Below are 22,221 nucleotides of genomic sequence, written 5' to 3'. Positions count from 1 at the left end.
GTCCATCTCTGTCCCTGCCTTGGCTCATCTGCTCCTGAAATCCTCATCCGTGCCTTTGTTATCTCTGGACTTGTCTACGTCAGTGCACTCCTGGCCAAATTCACCATCACCCCAGTGATCATTGACCTACATTGGCCCTCAGTCCATCAGTGCCTTTATTTTAATACTCTCATCCATGTTTTCAAATCCTTTCATGGCTTCGCCCCTATCTCTGCACCCTCTTCCAGCACTACAACGCTCCAAGGCCTATGAATTATTCCAATTCTGGCCTCCCGCACAACACCGATTTTAATCACATTGCTGGTGGTGCCTCCACCTGCCTAGGCCCTAAGCTCTGGGGCAGCATTTTACTTTCGTTAGGCAGGGGCACCTGATCCGATCAAACGCAAAATCATGTGCAATGACATCGGGTGAGCGTCCCGACGTTATCACGCACTCTCGCGATCTTTCAGTCGGTGGGCGCAGGTGAGAGTCAGCAGCGAGCCCGCTGACAATTAAGCAGGTAATCCATTTGTATTTTTCGCTGCCCGCTCAACCATTCAGTTGGCAGGCGGGCGAATAGGCCCAGGCGGCCTTTGCATTTTTTTACAAAACCTCATCCAGGGGTGGGATGAGCTTTCCAACAGCAAATAAAAAAGCGGAACATCTTTTTGCACCTTCATTTCAAATCTGTTCCGCTTCATGTAACTAATTCATATGAGGGAACCTGTTTACATCATCTCTTAAATCTTTATTTTGTTTCTCCAATTGTCCAGCTCCTGGAGGCAGCTCTGTGCCCTCAGGGAGCTTTCAGTGCAGGCTCCCGCAGACCCCTGTGCTTGCCCTCCTCCCACCCCCACCCCGGCAGCGCTGGGCGTTGCACTGCGTGCTTCATGCTGGCTGGCCATTAATTGGTCAGCCAGCGTGAATTCGCAGCCAGGGGCCTTTTCCCAGCCACTCCTGGGCCCGGGCGCCTCGCCCGTCTGATGAAAGTAAAATCTTACCCCTGGAATTCGGTCCCTAAACTTTGCCAATTCACCAGCTCTCTTTTCTCCTCTAGGACACTCCTTAAAATATAGGTTTTTGATGACAAGTCCTGCTACCTCCTTGTGTGACAAGGTGTCAAATTTTGCTTGTTCATGCTTTTGTAAAGCACCTAGGGATGTTTTACTACATTAAACACCTATATAAATGCTATCTGTTGGTGGAATATATTGGGCTGAATTTAATGGCCTCAACAGTGGTCCATCCACCAGCAAAACCAGTCGTAATTGCACCATGGCCACTTCAAGGATCAATAGCCAATCACATACCTGCCCAGTCAGTATCAGGGTTACCGGATCCTGCAGGGCAGATGTCCAGTCTCTGAGAGCTGCTGGCCAATCAGAGACCAGGAGCTCTTCGTATCAGCAATGCCACCAAGAGCTGCCAGCAGGTCCCAGGAGAAGAAATAGAGCTAAGTGGGGCAGCTTGCTGGTGCCAGTCAGGCAGGCCCCAGCAAGAAGGGATGGAGAGGGGAGTTGAAATAAAGGGTGAGGAGGGGTCTTCCCATGAGGGGAAGCCCTTTCTGCCAATGGCTCCCTCCATTGCATGCATGGCACTATTGGTATTCTAACAGTGGTGGTGGGTTGAGGCCCTCCAATGATCACTTTAGGGACTCAATTGGCCTTGGGACGGGAAAGCCATCCTCAACCCTGCAGAGAAACAATAAGCAATGGGTACACCATGCCACACCTTCCACCCCATTATACAGCTCATCCCACCTCTCAAGGGTGAGGTCATTATATTCCACCCATCCTAACCAACCAGTAGAAACCCATGATAGTGCTGTGACATTACATTTTTCTTAGCATTCTTCTTGTTTTCTCTCCAGCCCTGAAGAAAGTCCCCCATTGTTTCAGCTCTGAATGTACCCCTCCTATGGGGAGTCATGGGTGCATTCCCAGCAAAACCTACTACTCTCATGCAGACAGTTCACATCAACTTAGAGCAGCAATGTCTTTCTTAGTGTCTTCTTTGGGCTTCTTTACCAATCAGATAATGGAGAATCCATCAGGACATAGCAATATTAGGACTTAGGAAAAGGAGCTCCTCATGCCTGTACAGAAGCAGTTCAATGAGGTCATGGCTAATCTATAATCTAACCCCAGATGCCAGTCTTATCCCAAATCTATTCATATCTTTGGATGACAAAAATCTATCAATATAAGATTTAAAATTAACAATTAATCTCGCATCAGTTGTTGTTTTCTACCCTTTGTGTGTAGAGATTTTTTCCTAATTTCACTGCTGAAAGGCCTAAGTTTTAGACTATGCCCCCAAGCCCTAGACTTGCCAAGCAGCAAAATTAGTTTCTCTCTATCTACCCTATCTGTTCCCCTCAATATCTAGAAAACTTTGATCAAATCATTCCTTAACCTTCTAAGTTCTAACATTATGAAGAAAATGCTGGAGACATTCTTCAGATGGAAATAGTAGCCCTAATGAAAACAAATAAAAACAAGCACTATTGTATTTTCATTCTTCCATGGGATGTGAGCGTTGCTAGAAAGATCAGCATTTGTTGCTCATTCCTAATTGCCTTTGAGAAGGTGATGGTGAGCCACCTTCCAGGGCCACTGTAGTCCCTGTGGTGTACGTACACCCATGGTGCTGTTAGACAGGGAGTTCCAGGATTTTGACCCAGCCACAGTGAAGGAACAGTGATATTGTTGCAAATCAAGATGTTGTGAAGCTTGGAGGGGTACCTGCTGGTGATGGTTTCCCTATGCGTCTGCTGCCCTTGTGCTTCTAGGTGGTAGGGGTCATGGGTTTAGAAGGTGCTGTTGAAGGAAGCTTGATGAGTTGCTGCAATGCATCTTGTATATGGTATATACTGTCGCAACTGTGCATCAGTGGTGGAGGGAGTGAATGTTTAAGTTGGTGGATGGGGTGCCGATTAAGACATTCTTTGTCCTGGATTGTGTCGAATTTCTTGAGTGTTGTTGGAGCCGCACTCATCCAAGCAAGTGGAGAGTATTCCATCACACCCCAACTTGTGCCTCGTAGATGTTGGAAAGGCTTTAGGGAATCAGGAGGTGAGTTACTTGTCACAGGATTCCCAGCCTCTAACCTGCTTTTGTAGCCATAGCTTTTATCTGGCTGGTCCAATTAAGTTTCTGGTTAATGGTATCATCAACATCCCCCAATAGTAATGCTCTTGAATGTCAAGCAGAGATGGTTAGATTCTATGTTGCTGGAGATGATCATTGCCTGGCACTTGTGTGGCTCAAATGTTATTCGCCACCTATCAGCCCAAGCCTGAATGTTGTCCAGGTCTTGGTGCATATGGACACAGAATGCTTTAGAATCTGAGGATTCACAAACACTATGCAATTATCAGTGAACATCCCCACTTCTGACCTTATGATGGACAGAAGGTTATTGATGAAGCAGCTGAAGATGGTTGGGCTGAGGACACTACCCTGAGGAACTCCTGTGGCAATGTTCGGGCACTGAGATGGTTGGGCTCCAGCAACCACAGCCATCTTCCTTTGTGCTAGGTATGAGTCTCCTGTGGAGAGTCTTTTCCCTGATTCCCATTGACTTCAATTTTACTAGGGCTCCTTGATAGCTTCTGTTATTTTTGTTACAATCAGTCAGTGATTTTTTTTAAAAATCTGCCAGTCACATAATATGTTGCTTTGCACCTATTTTACTTTTTTTTCTTTTTACAAAAGTGTCTTTTCAGTTTGAAGAGCATGCTGCTGAATTTCCGATTATTATCAGACAGCCCCCAATGCCATGGTTGTTTGATCCTGGACAAGGTAAATTTAGTTTGAAGTTGGGTTATAAACATCAGAGATTTGATCAGCACATTTTCATCACATTTGTTTCTTCAACTAACTTTGATTGTCTTTTCTTATTCCAGACAGTAACATCAATTCCTTGGTAACCATTACAACAAAGACGTTCTTAAGATATCATAAGCTTCGAATCTTGATAGATAGTATTCGAAGATTTTACCCAATCATGACAATAATCATTGCAGATGACAGTGAAATTCCTGAAAAAATTGAAGGACCCCACATCGAACAATACATGATGCCATTCGCAAAAGTAAAGTAAAGATTTTCAATTTATATTCTATACAGGCTTTAAACCAAAATTAAATTTCAACGCACAATTCAATGAATTGGCATCGTATGATACCATGACTGATTTCTTTGACCTATTTACTGCAACCTCAACATTCATAGTTCCAATGCGTTCTGCAAATATTGTACAAAGACCAGATCAAGTTTACTTATTTTCAAACGACCCAAAATGAGCACGAAGCCAGCCAGCCAAGCAGATGTTCACTTGCTCAATGGTACTGCTATGAACCTGAGCCACGTTTGGACCCAGGCTCAATAGTATGATTCCAGTGAACTGCAAAGGGGAGGTGATGGCGGAGTGGTATTGTCACTAGGCTGGTAATCTAGAGATCCAAGGTAATGCTCTTGAGGACCTGGGTTTGAATCCCACCATGGCAGATGGTGGAATTTGAATTCAATAAATATCTGGTATTATAAGTCTAATGGTCAATTGTTGTAAAAACTGGTTCACTAATGCCCTATGTGTGACTCTTAAAAATGCCCTCCTAGGGAAATTAGGGATTGGGAAATAAATACTGGCCTAGCAGTGACACCCACATCCCATAAACAAATAAAAAAAAGCACAAAGCAGATGCAATATTTCAGTTCACATCTCCTGGAAGGGTGAGCAATTAGCCAATTCACCTACTGAGCCTGCCAATAGGTGATGCCTGGGGAGCCAGGTCTGGTCTGAGTTAATCCTGGGCCACCTTTTGAGATGTTCAGCTAAGCAAATGGGAAAAAAAAATTTCCTACCATATCACTTTTTTTATAAAGATATACGAATAAAAAAGTGTTATGATAGGAAGTCTCAAGTTCAGATTCTCCAAGTGTGGGCTGCTTTCAGGGAAACCAATCTTGAAATGGAGACCTCAAGCAACAACTTGCATTTATATTGAGAGAGATACTCAGTAAAACTTCACAGAAGCATCACCAAACAAAACACTGAGCCACATAAGGGCAAGAATTTTCCGGTCGGCGTGTGGAGGCGGGGCCTGCTCACCGACACGTAAAATGATGCGCGGTGACATCGGGCAGGCGTCCCAACCTCACCGCGCATCACTTAGACTTTCAGCTCGGCGGGCGCATAGCCGAGTTGGCTGCGCGCCTGCTGAACTGTCAAAGCCTATTAAGGCCTGTTAAAAACTAATTAAAATAGTTAAACGAGCTGCCCGTCCAACCTTAAGGCTGGTGGGCAGGCAAAGAGCCCAGGCGGCCTTTGCATTTTTCATAGAATCAGAAAAACGCTGAGATCAAAGAGCGCTGCAGGGCTGGAGAAGGTTGCAGAGAGTCAAGGCCAAGGGTGGATTTGGAAACATGGATTTCTCATTTAGCGGGCATTTGAAAACAAAATGGAACCTCATATAAGTGATTATTTTTGTGTGATGATTTTGTTTACCACTTCTCAATCTTTATCTCTGAAGTGATCAATTGGGCAGATAGATATTTGATAAGGCTTGGTGCAAAAAAAATCAGGCATGCCTTAAAACAGAAATATAATATCACGAATAGAAAGTTGGGTGAGGGACAGGGTCCATTTCTTAGTGGACTAAAACATATTGATACAGAACATATTGTAGAAGCCCCTCTCCAGGCTACTTCCATTACCTTATCTTCAGCCTATCCTTAGATAATTGAAGTCACCCATTATTTTGGTTGTTATTTATTCATGTTTTGCTCATTAATCTATTTAATGCTTACACCATTTAAAGCACAAGACAATTGTGATTCCTCACACATGGTTCATCAGAGCTCTCATCCACCCTGCACTAGCCATTTAAACAGAATTGGAACAAAATAAAACACTTAAATGTAGCACAGTGAATATCAGCAGTCTCATGCTTCTTGGTAACAGAATGCTATCTTCTATCACTTTTAATTGTAAACATTTAATTATAAAACTGATATGGTCAGTAATATTACCACTTTATATGCATTTTTATTTTTTGGCCATACCATGCTGTTACCTATAACCCACCTATTATGTGATCTGTTTGCTTCACCTCTATCTGAGGGCTCTGGTAAATCAGTTACATGTCACGTGTGCACCCGTCTAATTGGAAGTTAAAATATATTCTAAATGCAAAGTCCTGCTCTCTCTAAATACATGATACCAACCAAAGATCAACGTGCCCTTGGGTCCCATTGATAAAAAGCGATATTTTGCCATTACTGATTTCATTTACAGCAGTTTTCCATAAGCAAAAACTGCACATATGGCAACAAGCTCAGAATACAGAAGAATCAATTCATCTGTTTTCCTTCTCCATTGAAACGAGTACAGAGGCTACTTTTATCCACTATGAAGGAAGATAGATCCATCTTAAAGATATTATCAACTAAAATACAATGGCATAACAGTTTACAGCTTTAGGACAATGCACAGCCATTTTTATATAGTAAGTTAGCCAGTTTTTTAAAAAAGCACATTTGACTTTGTTTCATAATGCTGGAAGTCAAATACATTCTGATTTGACTTGGGTCGCTGTGATCAATTTACAAAATCTTATCACAAAACAGCCAAAAAGGCTACAGAATAGAGGACTTGGCATTTAATCTTGCCAATTTAAGTAACTAATTAAACTAAGAACAAAGGCTTCTTTTGAAGTAAACACCATCACCTGGCTTTTAATTCTTATTTGAAAGAATATTGCAAGTAGTTTTTCACAAATAAAACAATACAATAATCTCAATTAGTAAAACTAAATGTTCACCTGATTTTGATTTAATAAGAGTAAATGGGCATGAGTTTGATTTCTGTAGACACGACAGGGTTTGAGAAGCAGGCAAGCTCTGTGTGATGGCATCTGCTATATTGGAGCCAGACCCACCCATGCTCCTTAACGGCGACAAAAGACTGCCTGGCAGGCCAGCCAGTGCACTCAGCATCACGGTATTCTTGCCCATCAGAACTCTCTTCTCTGCTCTCCCACCATGGTCTTCATCTGAGTCCTCTGCAACAGGATTCAGCTCTGACCTTGCCCTCTGGTGAGCTGCCACATAAACCATCCTTTTCCCCTGGCCTGACTGCATTCCACTCATGCCTGCTGACTCATCATTTATTGGTCACAGCTCTATAATAGCCTGTAAGTACATGCAGTGCCATTATCTGAGCTGATAGCCATGAGTATCTGATCAAGTGGTGAGGCCTCTTCATCAAAGCTGTGCTGTTGCTCTCTCTCTTCACCCCGGGGCTACTGTGGCTCGGCAGACAACAGCTATTGGGTGTCCAGAAACAGAAAATCAGAAGGGGAGGGTTGGAGTGAAGAAAGTGGAATGTGAAGCAAGACGTCCATGGTCACTTCATCAGCAACCTGCTCATCATGCCAGATCTCAGGACAAGGGTGAACTAGAAATTGAGAAAGTGCATAAGGCAGGAACATACCATCAGCCTCAATGTTCCCGGCGTTACCTGATGACGAGGGCCCTGTGACAGCCAGCCTCATAATGCTGAGAGCCACATCATCTGTAGGGCTCAGGAGATGCAGGCGGCCTTGACCCCTAACCTGCTCTGCTCCATTCTATTGTGTGCTACCTTGACCTGCAAGAAAGAGGGAAGAATGTCAATGATGGTGTGGCACTGTGTTTGGGTGATGTGCCTACTATAGCTGAATAGCTGGAGGTGTGTGGAGGTATCGAATGGTGGGTATAAGGCCAGCAGCATTGGTAGGTGTGTGTATGTTAGGTATGAGGCCCGGGTGTCAGGAACTGCTGCTGGGTATGTGTTAAAAGTGTGGTGCATTGAACAGCATGAGAGGTGAAGATGCATTCACTGACATTGACCACCCAAGTGAGTCATTAGACTTCTTATGGCACTTTGACAGGTCCTTGAGGCTAGATGTTAGAAATTGAAATCCCAAGCCATCTGCTCCTTCTGAGGATGTTCCTTGAGGGCTTCCTTCTTCCCATGGCACCATGACATCTTTCCTCCTGCCCATCTCCACCACTAATGCCTCCAGTGCCAAATCCATCACACTGTAACCTTCTTTCTGCCCTGGTCTCCCATTTTCCATGTTGTAAATTGTAGCAAATATTATTCAATGCAGCTTGCCTTTAAGAGAGACAGACTACATTTAAGAACAGAAGGCTGACTGCACTACATACTTTCACACAATATTGCACAGCCCCTGCATAGTGCAGAGGTAGCTAGCAGCATGGCAGATGCTTGGCCCTACACTAAAATCATAGTAATGTGGTGACAGGATCAAACCTACATGAAGTTCACCTCCAATGAAACCAGCGGGGACAAGTTGCAAATCACAACCTCTATTATCAAAAACTGTGTAAGCCAAATTTCAGGTCACTATTTCTGCTGGTATTAAGACTAATTGTGCCTTTTCTCTATGATTAATTTCAGTTTGTTTCATTATTATAGAAGGGTTAATTCCTTTCAGTGAATTGCTGTCTTTTTACAATTCTTGTTCGCTGTTAACTGGCATATCAGGTTCCCCTCCATTCCAAATTTTGGACAGTGCCCTTCATAAGTAAAGGCTGAGATTTACAAACCATCTAGTTAAATTAGAAGACTGGGAGGGAACAAGGGAGAAAGAAAATACTGGAAAACAGAGCAATCCTACTGCCATCATTCTCATTTAACTATACACAAAATCATTCTTGCGGCATTCTTACGATCAAACCAATTTCAAAGAGCTAAATTATCCACGTTTATTGATCTTGAACCTCGTGCCATTTTTTTTCCTCTCAGGGGTGGTTTGCTGGAAGAAACTTGGCTGCTTCTCAGGTCACAACTAAATACCTTCTTTGGGTGGATGAAGATTTTTTATTCACAAAAGATACAAAATTAGAAAAACTGGTGGAAGTATTGGAAAACACAAGCTTGGATGTGGTACGTATAGAACTGGAGGGAAGTGAAGACATGTATTTCAAATATTTCAATCTGATGAACATTTCGGTTTGACACATTCCAAAAATGAATTTTCATTTGTATAGAGGACTTGGCTATTGATGTTATGTTGATTTCTTGTAGCTGCAAAAATGATTTCCACCTATTATCTTGTAGCTCAAAATCATTCCTAGAATGAGACGTGAAAAAAAAATTATAAAGGTTATATTTACCTCCCAAAAATTGATGAGTTTGTTTCAGCTACGAGGCTAAAAATCTGAACATCTGAAACAGGAACTCAACTTGTCTCAAATCCACCCACATCCCATTTCAGCAGAGGTGGGACAAGGGACTTGGGACAAGTGACTAATTCTCCTCAGGAAGAGATTGGTTATTTAAATATTTTGATGATGCTTCATTTTAAGTTTCCCTGTTTTCCTGGTATTGGGGTAAAAAGGAGGCAAGAAGGGTTGAACCTGTAAGGTAAGTACCTTTATTGCAGTGCTTTTGGCCAGGATGAGCAGGAGTCTTTTTGCGCAGCCCAACAAGCTTACCTACATACTCTCTCCCCGTGATCTGTCTACTCATGCCCGACCCACAATCAAATCATCCTGACTGCCATCGTTCTACCTGGTAATCAGACACTCCCAACCACCATCTCTCCTACCCCCACCCCATTACCACTAGACCTACCAGGTCTCAGCTTGGCTTCATCCTTGTGCTGCAGGCTTTCCTACCCTACGGCAGATACCTTGTCAATCAGAGAAAAAAATTTAAAGATATCCTGCTGTTAAAAAGTGCAGGAGATTCAAGAAACCCCTGCATCTGAGTTCCTAACTCAGTTAATTCACAGTAGTCACTACTGTAATGTAGGAAATGCAGCAGGAAGCTCGCACGACTCGCTAACAATAATGGGGTAAATGTCTTGCTTCCATCAGAAAAGGCCTGAAAGACAATTAGCTGTAATCAATATTAAAGAATCTTCCCAAAAAATTTACCCACAACTTTACAAACTGTTTCTTTAAACTTACCCAAGAGAGGAAAACATAGACCCGGGTGTTCATAGGAAAAATAGATAATGCAATAAAGAGACAATGTACAATTTCTCGAATAACAAGAAATATAATTTGGCCATAGGTTGGTGCCTCAGTGAACGGTAATAAATTCCAGTTCAAGCTCTGGTATGAAAAAGGAAATGACGATGATGGAGACTGCTTGTTTTCCAAGCCTGGTGGCTTTCATGCACTGGATGGGTTTCCAAACTGTGTGATAACCAGTGGTGTAGTGAACTTCTTTCTGGCCAGGACAGCGAAGATACTGAGTGTTGGATTTGATCCTCGATTGGCAAGGGTAGCTCACTCAGGTAAATGAACCATTCAATTGTGCTGTCCCTCTCTTAATAATGCTAGTAAATAATGATATTCAGGTTTTATTCAGGTTTGTTTGTCTTCATGTCTAGGTGACAATTGTGGGAACCAAAATGTACCATGAACAGGGGGCAGGATTTTCATGACAAGATGGGGTCGGGAACAGGAGAGGGTAGGCCTGGAATTTCCTGCCGCCGACCCGCATGTTGGTTCGCGGCATGGTCCAGAGTCCTGGATGTTCTCCAGGAGGCCGGGTTGGGTCCAGACAGCTCCATGCCCACAAGCAGCAAGTAGCATATTGAGCCAATTAAGACGATATTAAGGCCCCTCTCCTGCACTGACTGGAAGTTTCCAGTCTGTAAACGGACCCCTATAGTAGCCAAAACACAGCCAGAGACAGGAATTGGCCTCCCAGCAGCACCAGGGTCTAACCCTCTGGATTACTTTTAAACCACCTAGCTCCCACCACCACCACCACCATCACCTCTATACCGCTACCGAATGATGAAAAGTTACCACAGCTGCAGTGGCAACCCGTTCTATAGAGGGACTCCCCTTACACAATGGTGACTTGGCAGCTGTGGCAATTTTTACTTTTATATGTTTTCAAAGTGCTGAGGGGGTGCCTTCATACTGAGGTGCCTTCCCTGTCTCTTACCTGCAACAGCAGTCTTCACCCCTTTCACTGCTGGGGTCCCTCCTATTGACCCTTCAGCATCACCCACTGTCCTTAATTGGATAGTGAGCATACCTTCTGGTCATTAACTCACCAATCCTACAAAAATTGTGTGCCTTTTTTATTTATTCACAGGATGTGGGCATTGCTGGCTAGGCTAGCATTTATTGCCCATCCCCATCAGGTGATTATTCCAACGCAGTGCGGAGTTGGGACCCCTGTCTGATCCCGACCCCAACAGAAAATCCAACCCATGATTTCAAATAGACTATTTCATCCGAAGAAATATTAGACTTTTTTATCACTTGATCATGGAACTAAAAAGCAAGAATTGAAAATGAAATTAGATATTTTGAAAAATGAATACAGGAAATTAATGCTACCTTCTTTCTGAACATTAATAGGTCATTGTTAGTTCAGGAATCCTTTCATGTTTGACATATTTTACCATAACATTAATGTCTGCAACTAACCTAATGATTAGCATTATGGATGATAGTTGCACATTCAGCTGAGATTTCAGATCATAACATTTATACATCACTGGTTAGGCCTCAGCTGGAGTATTGTGTCCTATTCTGACTGGAGGAAAGATAACAAGACCTCGAAGAGAATCCAGTGGAGGTTTACTGAAATGGTACGAGGGATAAGAATCTTCACTTATGTAAGGCAATAGGGAAGATGGAATTGTTCTACTGTGCACAGAGAGGATTAAATGAGATTTACTAGAGGTGTTCAAAATCATGAAGGAATTTTTTGAAGAGAAATTGTTTCCATTAGCAGAGGGCCGATAATTAGCGGAGAGAGATTTAAGATAATTAGCAAAAGAACCAAAGAGGAGATGAGGAGATTTTGTTTTAACCTGCCTGAGTGGGTGCTGGAAGCAGATTCTATAATAACTTACAAAATGGAATTGACAATAGAAATTATTATACCACTGGAGAGGGATGATGTAGTTGATGTAGCTGAAGGGCTAGAGACAGAGACTATTTGGATAGAATTAAAGAACGATAGTGATATTATTACACTACTGGATGCATATGATAGGCCACTATATATTGGCAAAGGGACAGGGGAGCAAATTTGTACATTTTATAAATGGAGGTATAGAGTGCAAAAGCCAGGAACTAATGCTCAGCCAATATAAACCACTAGTTCAGCCCTAAACAAGCACCACACTTTAAGAAGAGTGTGAAGGTTTTGGAGAGGATAATAATAAATGAAAAAGATGCACTTAAAAGCTTGGGAATCCTCAAAGTAAAAATGCATGGGATTAGGCCGAAATCCTCCATTCCTCCAAGGAAATGGGGATATTGCCAGAGGTCCAGAGGATTGCAAATGTTACATCCCTGTTTAAAAAAAAGGGGGGAAGGATAAACCCTGCAAACATAGGCTGATCAGTCTAACATCAGTGGTTGGGAAACATGTGAAGACAATAATCTGGGACAAAATTAATTGTCATTTGGAAAGGTATAAGCTAATAAATGAAAGTCAGCACTGAATGGTGCAAAGGAAGGGTTATAATTAGGCTGAGTTGACTTACCGTACTGAGGTTGCTTTATTCCCATCCTGCCTCACCCTCAATCACATTGCAACCTCAGTCCCTGATCGCCTTCAAATGCTTCTTCCCACTAAGTGCTGGGACTGTCCCTACGGGACCTACTGGCAATTTTCCACTCCCAATCACAGACCAGCTTCTGGACCTCACTGGGTGTCAGGTAGGACTGTGGGAATTTTTCTTTAAATGAACCCCTGCCATTAAGATCAGTCAGGTCTCTACATAACTGCCTTTTTGAGGCTCACACACACCATTCCTACCCACCAGCACCAGCACACCCCCTCCCCCCCAACCCCACTCACCCCCACACCACACCAACTCACCCTCCAACCCTTCAACCTCCACACTACATTTTAAAATTAGGAACAAAACCTCAGAGTCCAGACAATCTTGTGGATCACAGCCAGCCAAAATCAATGAACTTGGCTTGGTATATTTTTGAAGAATGGAGTTTATTAAACACAACTTTCTCATAGAACTTTTAATGGATGGAAAAGGTTCCATGATAACGTAGATGGTGTGTGAAAGAAGTAGGCTTGATAGATTGATAACGGCCATTTTCATTCTGTGCTATTTTATGACTAAGTTAAATTTTTCTATATCAATGATTTTACCAACACAATTGAATTTGAATTATTCCTAGAGTTTTTCATTGATGGTCTTGGCAGATTGCTTGTGGGATCGTGCAATGATGTCACCATTAGCCATCAGACAAGGACAAGTGCAACAGAAGACTCAGTGAAAGCAGTTGAACAAAAATATGCAAAATTTAGACAGCCTGCTAAGCATGACTCAGATTACAAACTTGCTCTACATTATTTCAAAAACCATTTAAAATGTTATACCAAGATTTAATGGCTCTGGTTGAACACAGCCCCAGATTTCCCATATGCACTGACGACACCAAGCTCAAATTCATCACTGCCTCTCTCAACCCCTCCATTGCCTCTATGTTATCAAATTGCTTCTTTGACACCCACTCCTGGATGAACTGAAATTTCCTGCAATTAAACTCTTTTTCAATTCTTTCATGGAATGTGAGCTTCCCTGGTAAGGTCAGCATTTGTTGCCCATCTCTAATTGCCCTTGAGAAGATGGTGATGAGCTGCCTTCTTGAACTACTGCATTCCACCTTGTAAACTTTGGGAAGATTGAAGCTACTTCTTTGACTTCTGCCACAAACATCTTCCTCTAGCTACAAATTCCCTCCCCTTCCTAGTCATTGTCTCAACCAAACTGCTCGTAAACTTGGCATCCTATTTGACCATAAGCTGAGCTCCTGACCACATAAATGATAAAGTAAAATACTACGGATGCTGGAAGTCTGAAATATAAACAGAAAATGCTGGAAAAGCTCAGCAGGTCTGGCAGCATCTGTGGAGAGAGAAACAGAGTTAAAGTTTCAAGTCCATATGACTCTTCAGAGCTGCTGAAGAAGAGTCATACAAACTCAAAACATTAACTCTGTTTCTCTCTCCACAGATTCGGCCAGGCCTGCTAAGTTTTTCCTGCATTTTCTGTTTATATTTCAGACTTCCAGCATCCGTCGTATTTTACTTTATCATTTACTTCTGATTACATATTCTGTCCATCACCAAGACCACCTGCATGCACCTCTGCTACTCCATCAGCTGCTGAAAGTCTCATCCCTCCCTTTGCTACCTCCAGACTTCCCACCTTCCACCTTCCACCTTCCATAAACTTGAGCTCATCCAAAATTCTGTTGGCCATATTATAACATGTGCCATGTTCTGCTTATCCATCATCCGCATGCCCACTAATGTATATTGCGTCCTGGTCTATGCGTCCTGGTCTATCAATGCCTCACTTTTAAAATTTTCATCTTTGTGAAGCACCTTGGGACATTTTACTGTATAGTGTACTATATAAATGAAAATTGTTGTTGATGTCTGAATACAATTCTTTGAAGCACATTGGGATGTCTCATTATGCGAAGGATACAAGTTGTTATATTTACTTGTCATTGTACTTCATGTCACTTGATATACCTTATTTTGACAAAGCACAGTGAATATTGGAGCTCAGAAGGAAGCCTCTCTTTTTTTTTTCCAATATTCACTGTGCACTCACAATCCACTTCACTTCGGCACAGACCAAGGGGAATCTCTCCAATAATCTATGGCATCAAAGGCTAACTGCATACTTCAGTCAACTGGTAATTACTCATGGATGAACCCAGATTGCAAGTGCAAGCAAGCTATTTTACCATGGCGTGCAACTCAACCAAGGCCAATAATATTTTTATCTAATGTTCACAAAAAAAACATTTTCCAGCAGAGGGTCAATGCATTTGACCAGTACGGGAGCCCAGGCTGTTTTTTCCTTTGCCACAAAGGAATATATCTCAATGGTAACACCCAGTGCAGCCCAGGCTGAAATAGATAATGAAAGTAAGATTGAGAACTTCAGACCGATTGGTCTATATAGCTGAGTATTAAATCAGCCAGCGCTTTTCTCACTTAACACATTGTGAAATCACTTATAAGGAATTCCAAAACATTAAATCATTAAGTGGGTAAAGAGAAAATAATGAGGTAAGAATTACACATTTATTTTCTGTACACATCCCACGTGTATCCATACTAAAATGGCAGTTCTGCGGGTTTCTTCTATTTGGTACTTCTATAAGATTGTAGAGAGAGACCGGAAAGATTCTTAGTTCCTGGTTTGAAGAGTCAACTTTAAGCTTTCTCTTTAGTCTCTCTGGAAATTAACTTTAATGAACATTGTACAAACATTTCATACATGACAATTTTATCATGGGCTATTTTTGGTACTATTAATTATTCGGGTATTGGTTAATATAAATATTATTGAATTCTGCTGTCTTGATTCACTAATTTTTAAGAATGGTGTGATTGCTGTAAAATTTAAATTTGCACAATGGAAAATTAAAATGTTGAAAAACTATTCTTTCAAATAAAGTATTTTCATGGTCAATATAAATACATGTTGTGGCTTGAATCAAAAGAATTATTTGTACGTCTATATTCATACTGATTCTTATTTTGAGCAGTCCGATCAAGCAAGATGGATCTCACTCAGAGCTAGATTTGTTGGATGGTATTCTACAAAAAAGCTAAGATCACAAGTGCCCCTTTATGTGGAGACCGATGGAGCATAAGAGTCAGATCTGGAGGTTGCAAAAATGTCCAGGATATTTGTTAACCTACAAGTTCACTGTAGCTAGATGAAGAAATGCCAATGCAACTTGGAATGCTTGCCATTAAGAAAATCATTATGTGCAATGCTCATCGGTACTATTGATGGTGGGAATGGAGTTGGGATTCCTTTGTGATCTTTGCATCATGAGTCAAAACTAGTATCATTTGGAGCAACCACTTTCCAAACGGATCTGCTTCACTAAGTCTGAGCAGTTCTTTAACTGCCCTCAGCCTTTTAGATTAGTTCTCGGAGAACTGGTATCACCTGGTTTAGCATGGAAGCTATTTCCAGTTAGGGGGCAGTGAAGATGCTCTTTTGATAATCCGAGACTTCTAGCTACAGCAAATTGCATTCTCCTGGGCTAATACAATGTATTCCCTATCAGGCTCAGAGATGCACTCAGACCTTATTCAAACTTGTGGCTAGTGGTCAACTAACAGCAGGATCAAATCTCTATCCTACTGATCAATTTGGTTAGTCCCTCACAGGTACAATAGCACACTGAATCATCAGATGACCTCATATTGCACATATTCAGTACATTTAAGATGATTTAATTTCAATCTGATTAATTCACAACTTTAATTTGTATTACATACATCTTTTTCAGCATGCAGTACAAGATTTTTTGCTTGATTTTCATGTTAGCTGGATTGGAAGCATTTTTGCTCAGTATTATCATCAACTGGAGCTTTATCACATCAAGGAATTTACTTCTCATTAGGACCATGTACAGGTCTGGTAGACCACAAGCTTGGCAGGGTCCTGCATCCAAATATTGGCAGCAGAAACCTAGCTGAGAGCCCTGCAGCAGATCGAGGGAATGGTCATCACCTTCGGGACCTTCTGGTTCCTGTCTAAAAGCAATAGCCAGAAGACCAGCAGCCCTGGGGATCCATTGCAGCACCTGGAGAATATCTTTTTGTGGGAGGGCTTACCTATCTTAATGCCATCATCCAATCTAAGAAGGGGAAGGCACAAATGCAACTTGTGAGAGGGTATAGTTCAGTGACGGAACATTTGACTGCAAATCAGCAGTCCCTGGTTTAAATCCAAGTGCCCCCCTCATGATAAAAGCAAACTACTGCGGATGCTGGAAATCTGAAACAAAAACAAAAATATCTGCAAAAACTCAGCAGGTCTGACAGCATCTGCGGAGAGGAATACAATTGACGTCTGTATGACTCTTCATCAGAACTCTTCTGATGAAGAGTCATACGGACTCAAAACATCAACTGTATTCCTCTCCGCAGATGCTGTCAGACCTGCTGAGTTTTTGCTGGTATTTTTGTTTTTGCCTGCCTCATGCATTTGTTTGGTGTAATAAGTGATTAGGAAGGCAAATGGAATGTTGTCATTTATTGTAAGGGGAATGGAATATAAAAGTGGGGAAGTTTTGCTACACTTGTACAGGGCATTGTTGAGACCACATCTATAGTACGGTGCACAGTTTTGCTCTCCTTATTTAAAAGATATAAATGCCATCAGGAATGGGAGAGAATGTTCACTCAAGTGCTGATACCTGGGTTGGGGGTTTTGTTACGAAGAAAGGTTAGACAGACTGGGCCTGTATCCATTGGAGTTTAGGAGATTGAGAGGTGATCTTACTGAAACATATAAGACCTTGAGGAGACTTGAAAGGGTGAATGCTGGAGAGGATGCTTCCCCTTGTGGGAGAGACTAGAACTAGGGGACACAGTTTCAAAATAAGGGGTCTCCCATTTAAGATGGAGATGAGAAGAATTTTTTTTCTCTCAGAAGGTCAGTAATCTTTGGAACTCTCTTCCCCAGACAGTGGTGGAGGCAAGGTCAATTAATATTTTTAAGGCAGAGGTAGATAGATTCATGAATTACAAGGCAGTCAAAGGTATCAGGTGTAGGTGGAATGTGGAGTTGAGGCCACAATAAGATCAGCCAGGATTTTGGTGAATGGTGGAGCAGGCTCAAGAGGCCAAATGGACTACTCCTGCTCCGAATTCATGTATGTTTGTATGTAACCTCTTCTGGCAACCCAGTGGCCACTAGGAACACAGGAAGTTGAGGCTCAAAGCTCTCATTACACCCTCCCACCTCATTTTCATAGTTGCCTGTCCCCACAGATGATACCAGGAAATCTCTGAACAACATAAAAGGGAGAAGAGATTCAATGTCACTTGTCTCTGCCTCTTCTGCTCTCCTTTGCACTTGGAAACTGAGTAATTTCCCAAATATAATAGAAAGATTTTCAGTGCCTATGTCGGCAAAATTTGATAAGGCCTGAGGGCAGCAATGTGTGATTAAACTACATCCTTTGCTTCTGATGCAGTCAGCACACAAACATCATTTAAATTGGTGGCAGCCAATGTTGAACTCTCTGATGAGAGGCAGCATGCCTGTGTAGGGGAGAAGCTAGTGTCACTTAAAGTATGTGGAACTACTTAAAGCCAGCTCTTAAAGGGGAGATGCATTTTGACTGGAACAGGTGCTGAAAGCCACTGTAAACGTGAATTTGACCTGGAAAAGTTACAAGACTGGCACAATATGGTATAAAGAATGTGCTCCAAGATTTTATGATGCTGCACTGAAAGCCATGTTCAAGGAGGTTCAAAGCAGCAATGTCATCTATTTGCAGGGTGGCAGGAGACCCTCCAGCCAAATCCTAAGAAGGCAATGTGCCCAGATATTTGAGGCAGTCACTACTAAGAGTCTAGCCCATCCTAGATCCAGTGAAATAAGAAGTTCAATAAACTCGCCCAATGAAGGTCAGTGAATATATCTTCAAATGCGATATCCCATCACTAGCCTCACACACTGCTTCACACCCCATCACTTACTCTCTATCAATCACAATCACCTCACCCTCACGCTCAACAGTGCTGTAAGCCTCACACCCACATATCACAGCGTGCACAGACTGCCACCATGATAGCCACATAACCTGACCACACCCACCAGCAAACTTCCTTCTCTCCTGTAGGAGAAAGTGGCAAATACCTGGAGGCAACAGCTTCTAATAAGTGGGTGATAGGCATGGCTGCATCCCTTTAGGCCCAAGGAGGTGATAATGCTCACCATCGTTGGCCAGCGGCGGAACTGAAACCATCTATACCATAATGGTGTGATCATACCTTTTCACATCCCTCTTCCTCCTTATCCTATAATCTCTTTTAATTTAAAATCCGCAGGTAGTCTAAACACACAACACTTACTTCCCCACCCTCCCACCTCCGCCATCCCCCACCATGGCCCTTCCCTTGTGTGCTTTCTCCTTTTGGATACACAAAAATTGCAGTTGGCCAGAAAAGGTAAAAGAGCAAGAAACCAGCAATGATGAAGAAGCACCATCTCTCACTCAGGCATAAGCAGCCACCAGCTCAGATATTGACACTGAGAATACTTTAGTGGATAGCTTAGAGGTGGGCTCTGCATATGATGAGTGGTTTGCAACCAGAGCAGGGGGCGAGGGTGTCAGCCCGCCAGAGGGCAAGGTCACACATGAGTTCTACTGCAAATCACTCAGTTGAGGAGCTTGGTGGGGTGGTGTACAGAAGAAGGATGATCTACTGCATAATGAAATGCTTGGTGCATTGGCAGGCTTGCCAGAAAGCCTGCTGTCACTGTCAAGGAACATGAAGGGTTCTAGCGCCAACTTACCATATGACTTTGCACAGAGCTTGGAACCCATCCTCTCTAGCATGGAAGTGATGGCTAACTACATGAGAGCACTTACAGCCCTATCCATAATGCAGTGCCTGATGGTCAATGTCTCAGCTTCTGTCACAGCACAAGCAGAAGCCTCTGGGCCCTCCAGTAGAAGCTCAAAGTCATGCTAGGTCAGACTACCCTTGTGCAAGTTCAGCTTGCTACCACAAGGGCTCAGACTGCTGCCGTCATAGCTGCGGATACCAGTTCAAGGGGCTAGCAGAGCGGCAGACCAATTCAGCAACCTGTCTTCCAACACTTTGCTAGGATTGCTGAGTCTGTGCCCCTTGGAGTGGCAATGTGTGGAGCACGAGTCTGCTGTCCTGTCACAGGATGACATCGTTTGTCATCCCACCACTGCCAATCCACTAGTGCCCTTGCTGTTGCCCATCAGCCAGCCAGGCCATTCTACTTTTGCCCATGCTGAGATGGTGCGATCCAAAGTCACACCTTCCAGGGCCAAAGCTAATCAAATTCATCCTGCAAAGTCATCTGCAGTCTCCCATGGATCAACCATGAAGAAAGTAATCATAGCACAACCTAATTCTCCCCTAAGCTATCCAAGGACTTGAAGTCATGCCACCATATTCTATTCTCATCCCAGGTTTGTGCATTTGTTTGATTTTTTAGTAAACAGATTTTTAAAAAGAGAGCTTTATTTTTCGCCACACAAAAATCATTATTTTAAAATTTGCCTTGGTTTAGGTTTAGGGGTGCATGGCTCCCAGTATGTAAAACCTTAATAAGCATCAATCATTTACATACAGAGAACTTATCTTGTCAGCACAATTTAATGGGAAATGTATTTTTAAACTCTGTTTTATTTATATTACAGAAATTCTCCAAAGGTTTGTAGAATAAACATTAATGGTATTAACAGTAAATTATTTACTTTGTGTACCAAGGTCAAACTGAAAGCTACACAAGGGCTATTCAATGCAATTGTTGAAACTTTTGAAGGTATTTTAAATGCAGCAGGTGAAAAAGAATTGACAATAATAAGCCCAAGTGTGGAAATCATCAATAATATACTCAAACATATTACGCATACAAGCATAAGGCACCAGATTGATGCTGTTGACTTAGGTAAGCACAACATTTCCGATTTTGTCCTCAAAATAACTCTGGGTCCAGAATTAGATTTTCTGTACCAGACAAATTCTACCAAGTCCTGGTACAAAGATAGTCAGACCTGTAGTATGTGGACTTCACACTTTCTCAGTCAGCTCATTTCCATAACTATTTGCAGCTTCCAGCTCCAAATTCAGGAACTAGATTAAGGAGTGGAGGGAAGGATGCCAGAAAATCATGATGTATGAAATTTAAAGAGATGCAGCTACTTAAAGGAAATTGGTTGTACGAAGGTCAAAAATTCTTATGGCCTTTAAAAGGCACTTCTGCTCTTTGGCAACTTGCAGCTGTTGGTGAGGTTGAAGGGGTAAGAGACAGGAAAGAAGGTACCAGACAAAAATGAAGTGAAAGTTAATGTGGAGAAATGATACAGAGGTTGGGGGGAAAATGACAGACCAACCTGGAACCTGGCCCTGCTTCAATGGCTGAAGAAGTGAGCATTTTGCTGCATGAAGTGAATGCATCAGGTTTCCCTTATCAACCTTCTCCAGAGAGCAGGTGTGTATCATTCCTGCAATAAGTTTGAGTATAAATGGTAAGGGCTGATTTATACATTTGTAGTTTTGTATATTTATTGTACAGAGATATCTTATTCCGTGCTTATCTTTCAACTATTATGCTTTCTTTCCTTTTTTATGAAAGTATATTTTCAGTTTAAATAACATACTGCTGTTTTTCCAATCATCATCAGACAGCCCCCAATGGCACGGTTATTTGATCCTGGACCAGGCAAATTAAATTAGAATCTAGGTTACAAAAAGAAAGTGCTTGGCCTAAATAGCCAAGTGGTTATGGTACTGCGTTTGTAACCCCAAGATCAAGAGTTCAAATCTCACAATGGCAAACTATGAAACAATGTAACTTCATCTGAATAGGAACAGATGGAAATGGATTTGTACTCGAAAGAATTACAAAAAGAAAGTTAGTGACAAAAGCTGAAGCTTAGCTGATTTTTAAGGCAGAGCTTGAATTACCTTTGCTGGCAGAAGATATTGAGCTGGTTTGCAATGAATTTGAAAAATTTCAGTAATTGTATTAAATTAAATTGTATTAAATGGTCTTTCTTGAGTCAATATTTGATTAACTACATCAATGAAGTTTGTTGCTATAACTAATTTCAGTGTTTTTTTTACCCTTATTGCAGATAGTATTATCAACTCCTTGGTTACAACAGTGACAAAGACATTCTTAAGATATCATAAGCTTCGGACTTAATAAATAGCATTCGTAATTCTTATCCAAACATTACAATAATCATTGCAAATGACAGTGAAACTCCTGAGAAAATTAAAGGACCCCACATCGAACAATACATGATGCCGTTTGCAAAAGTAGAGTAATTTCTTTTGGATATTTGCAACATATTTTGTAAACCAAAATTAAGTTTATGTCATTCTAATCCCATTAATAGTTTCTAGCCTTTGTCGAATTAATATAACCAAAGTCTCATTGCTTCCTACAGATTGGATAAATATCTTGAATATTTAATCTGTAAATGAATCACAGAAGTAAAATGAAGTAACAAAAATGGACAAACAAATTCAGCAGACAGCAGGGGAATGGTGGACAAGATATTAAAAGTAGGGTAGGTTGAATTAAAATTAGATTAAAATTTTAAAAATCAATACTCATTCCTGTGGGAAAAATTTTCCCCCCATTGGGGGAGCGGGGGGGGACTGCGGGAG

The 22,221-nt window shown here is 41.9% G+C and overlaps 1 protein-coding gene across 1 annotated transcript in view; it reads left to right on the top strand.

Annotated features, from left to right (window-relative positions):
* LOC121269221 (beta-1,4 N-acetylgalactosaminyltransferase 2-like) overlaps positions 1-13,880 on the top strand; it is a 55,521-nt gene extending 41,641 nt beyond the window's left edge. The window contains exons 7-11 of the mRNA XM_041173764.1: positions 3,699-3,785; positions 3,890-4,077; positions 8,800-8,940; positions 10,075-10,300; positions 13,182-13,880. Coding sequence (XP_041029698.1) covers positions 3,699-3,785; positions 3,890-4,077; positions 8,800-8,940; positions 10,075-10,300; positions 13,182-13,393 — 854 coding nt within the window. The 3' untranslated portion in view covers positions 13,394-13,880. The remainder of the gene's footprint in view (positions 1-3,698; positions 3,786-3,889; positions 4,078-8,799; positions 8,941-10,074; positions 10,301-13,181) is intronic.
* Positions 13,881-22,221: the final 8,341 nt, after the last annotated feature.

Source organism: Carcharodon carcharias, chromosome 23 (assembly GCF_017639515.1).
Source record: "Carcharodon carcharias isolate sCarCar2 chromosome 23, sCarCar2.pri, whole genome shotgun sequence".
NCBI lineage: Eukaryota > Metazoa > Chordata > Chondrichthyes > Lamniformes > Lamnidae > Carcharodon > Carcharodon carcharias.
The sequence above is the reverse complement of the archived record's forward strand: the minus strand, read 5'-3'. Positions and strand labels throughout refer to the sequence as shown.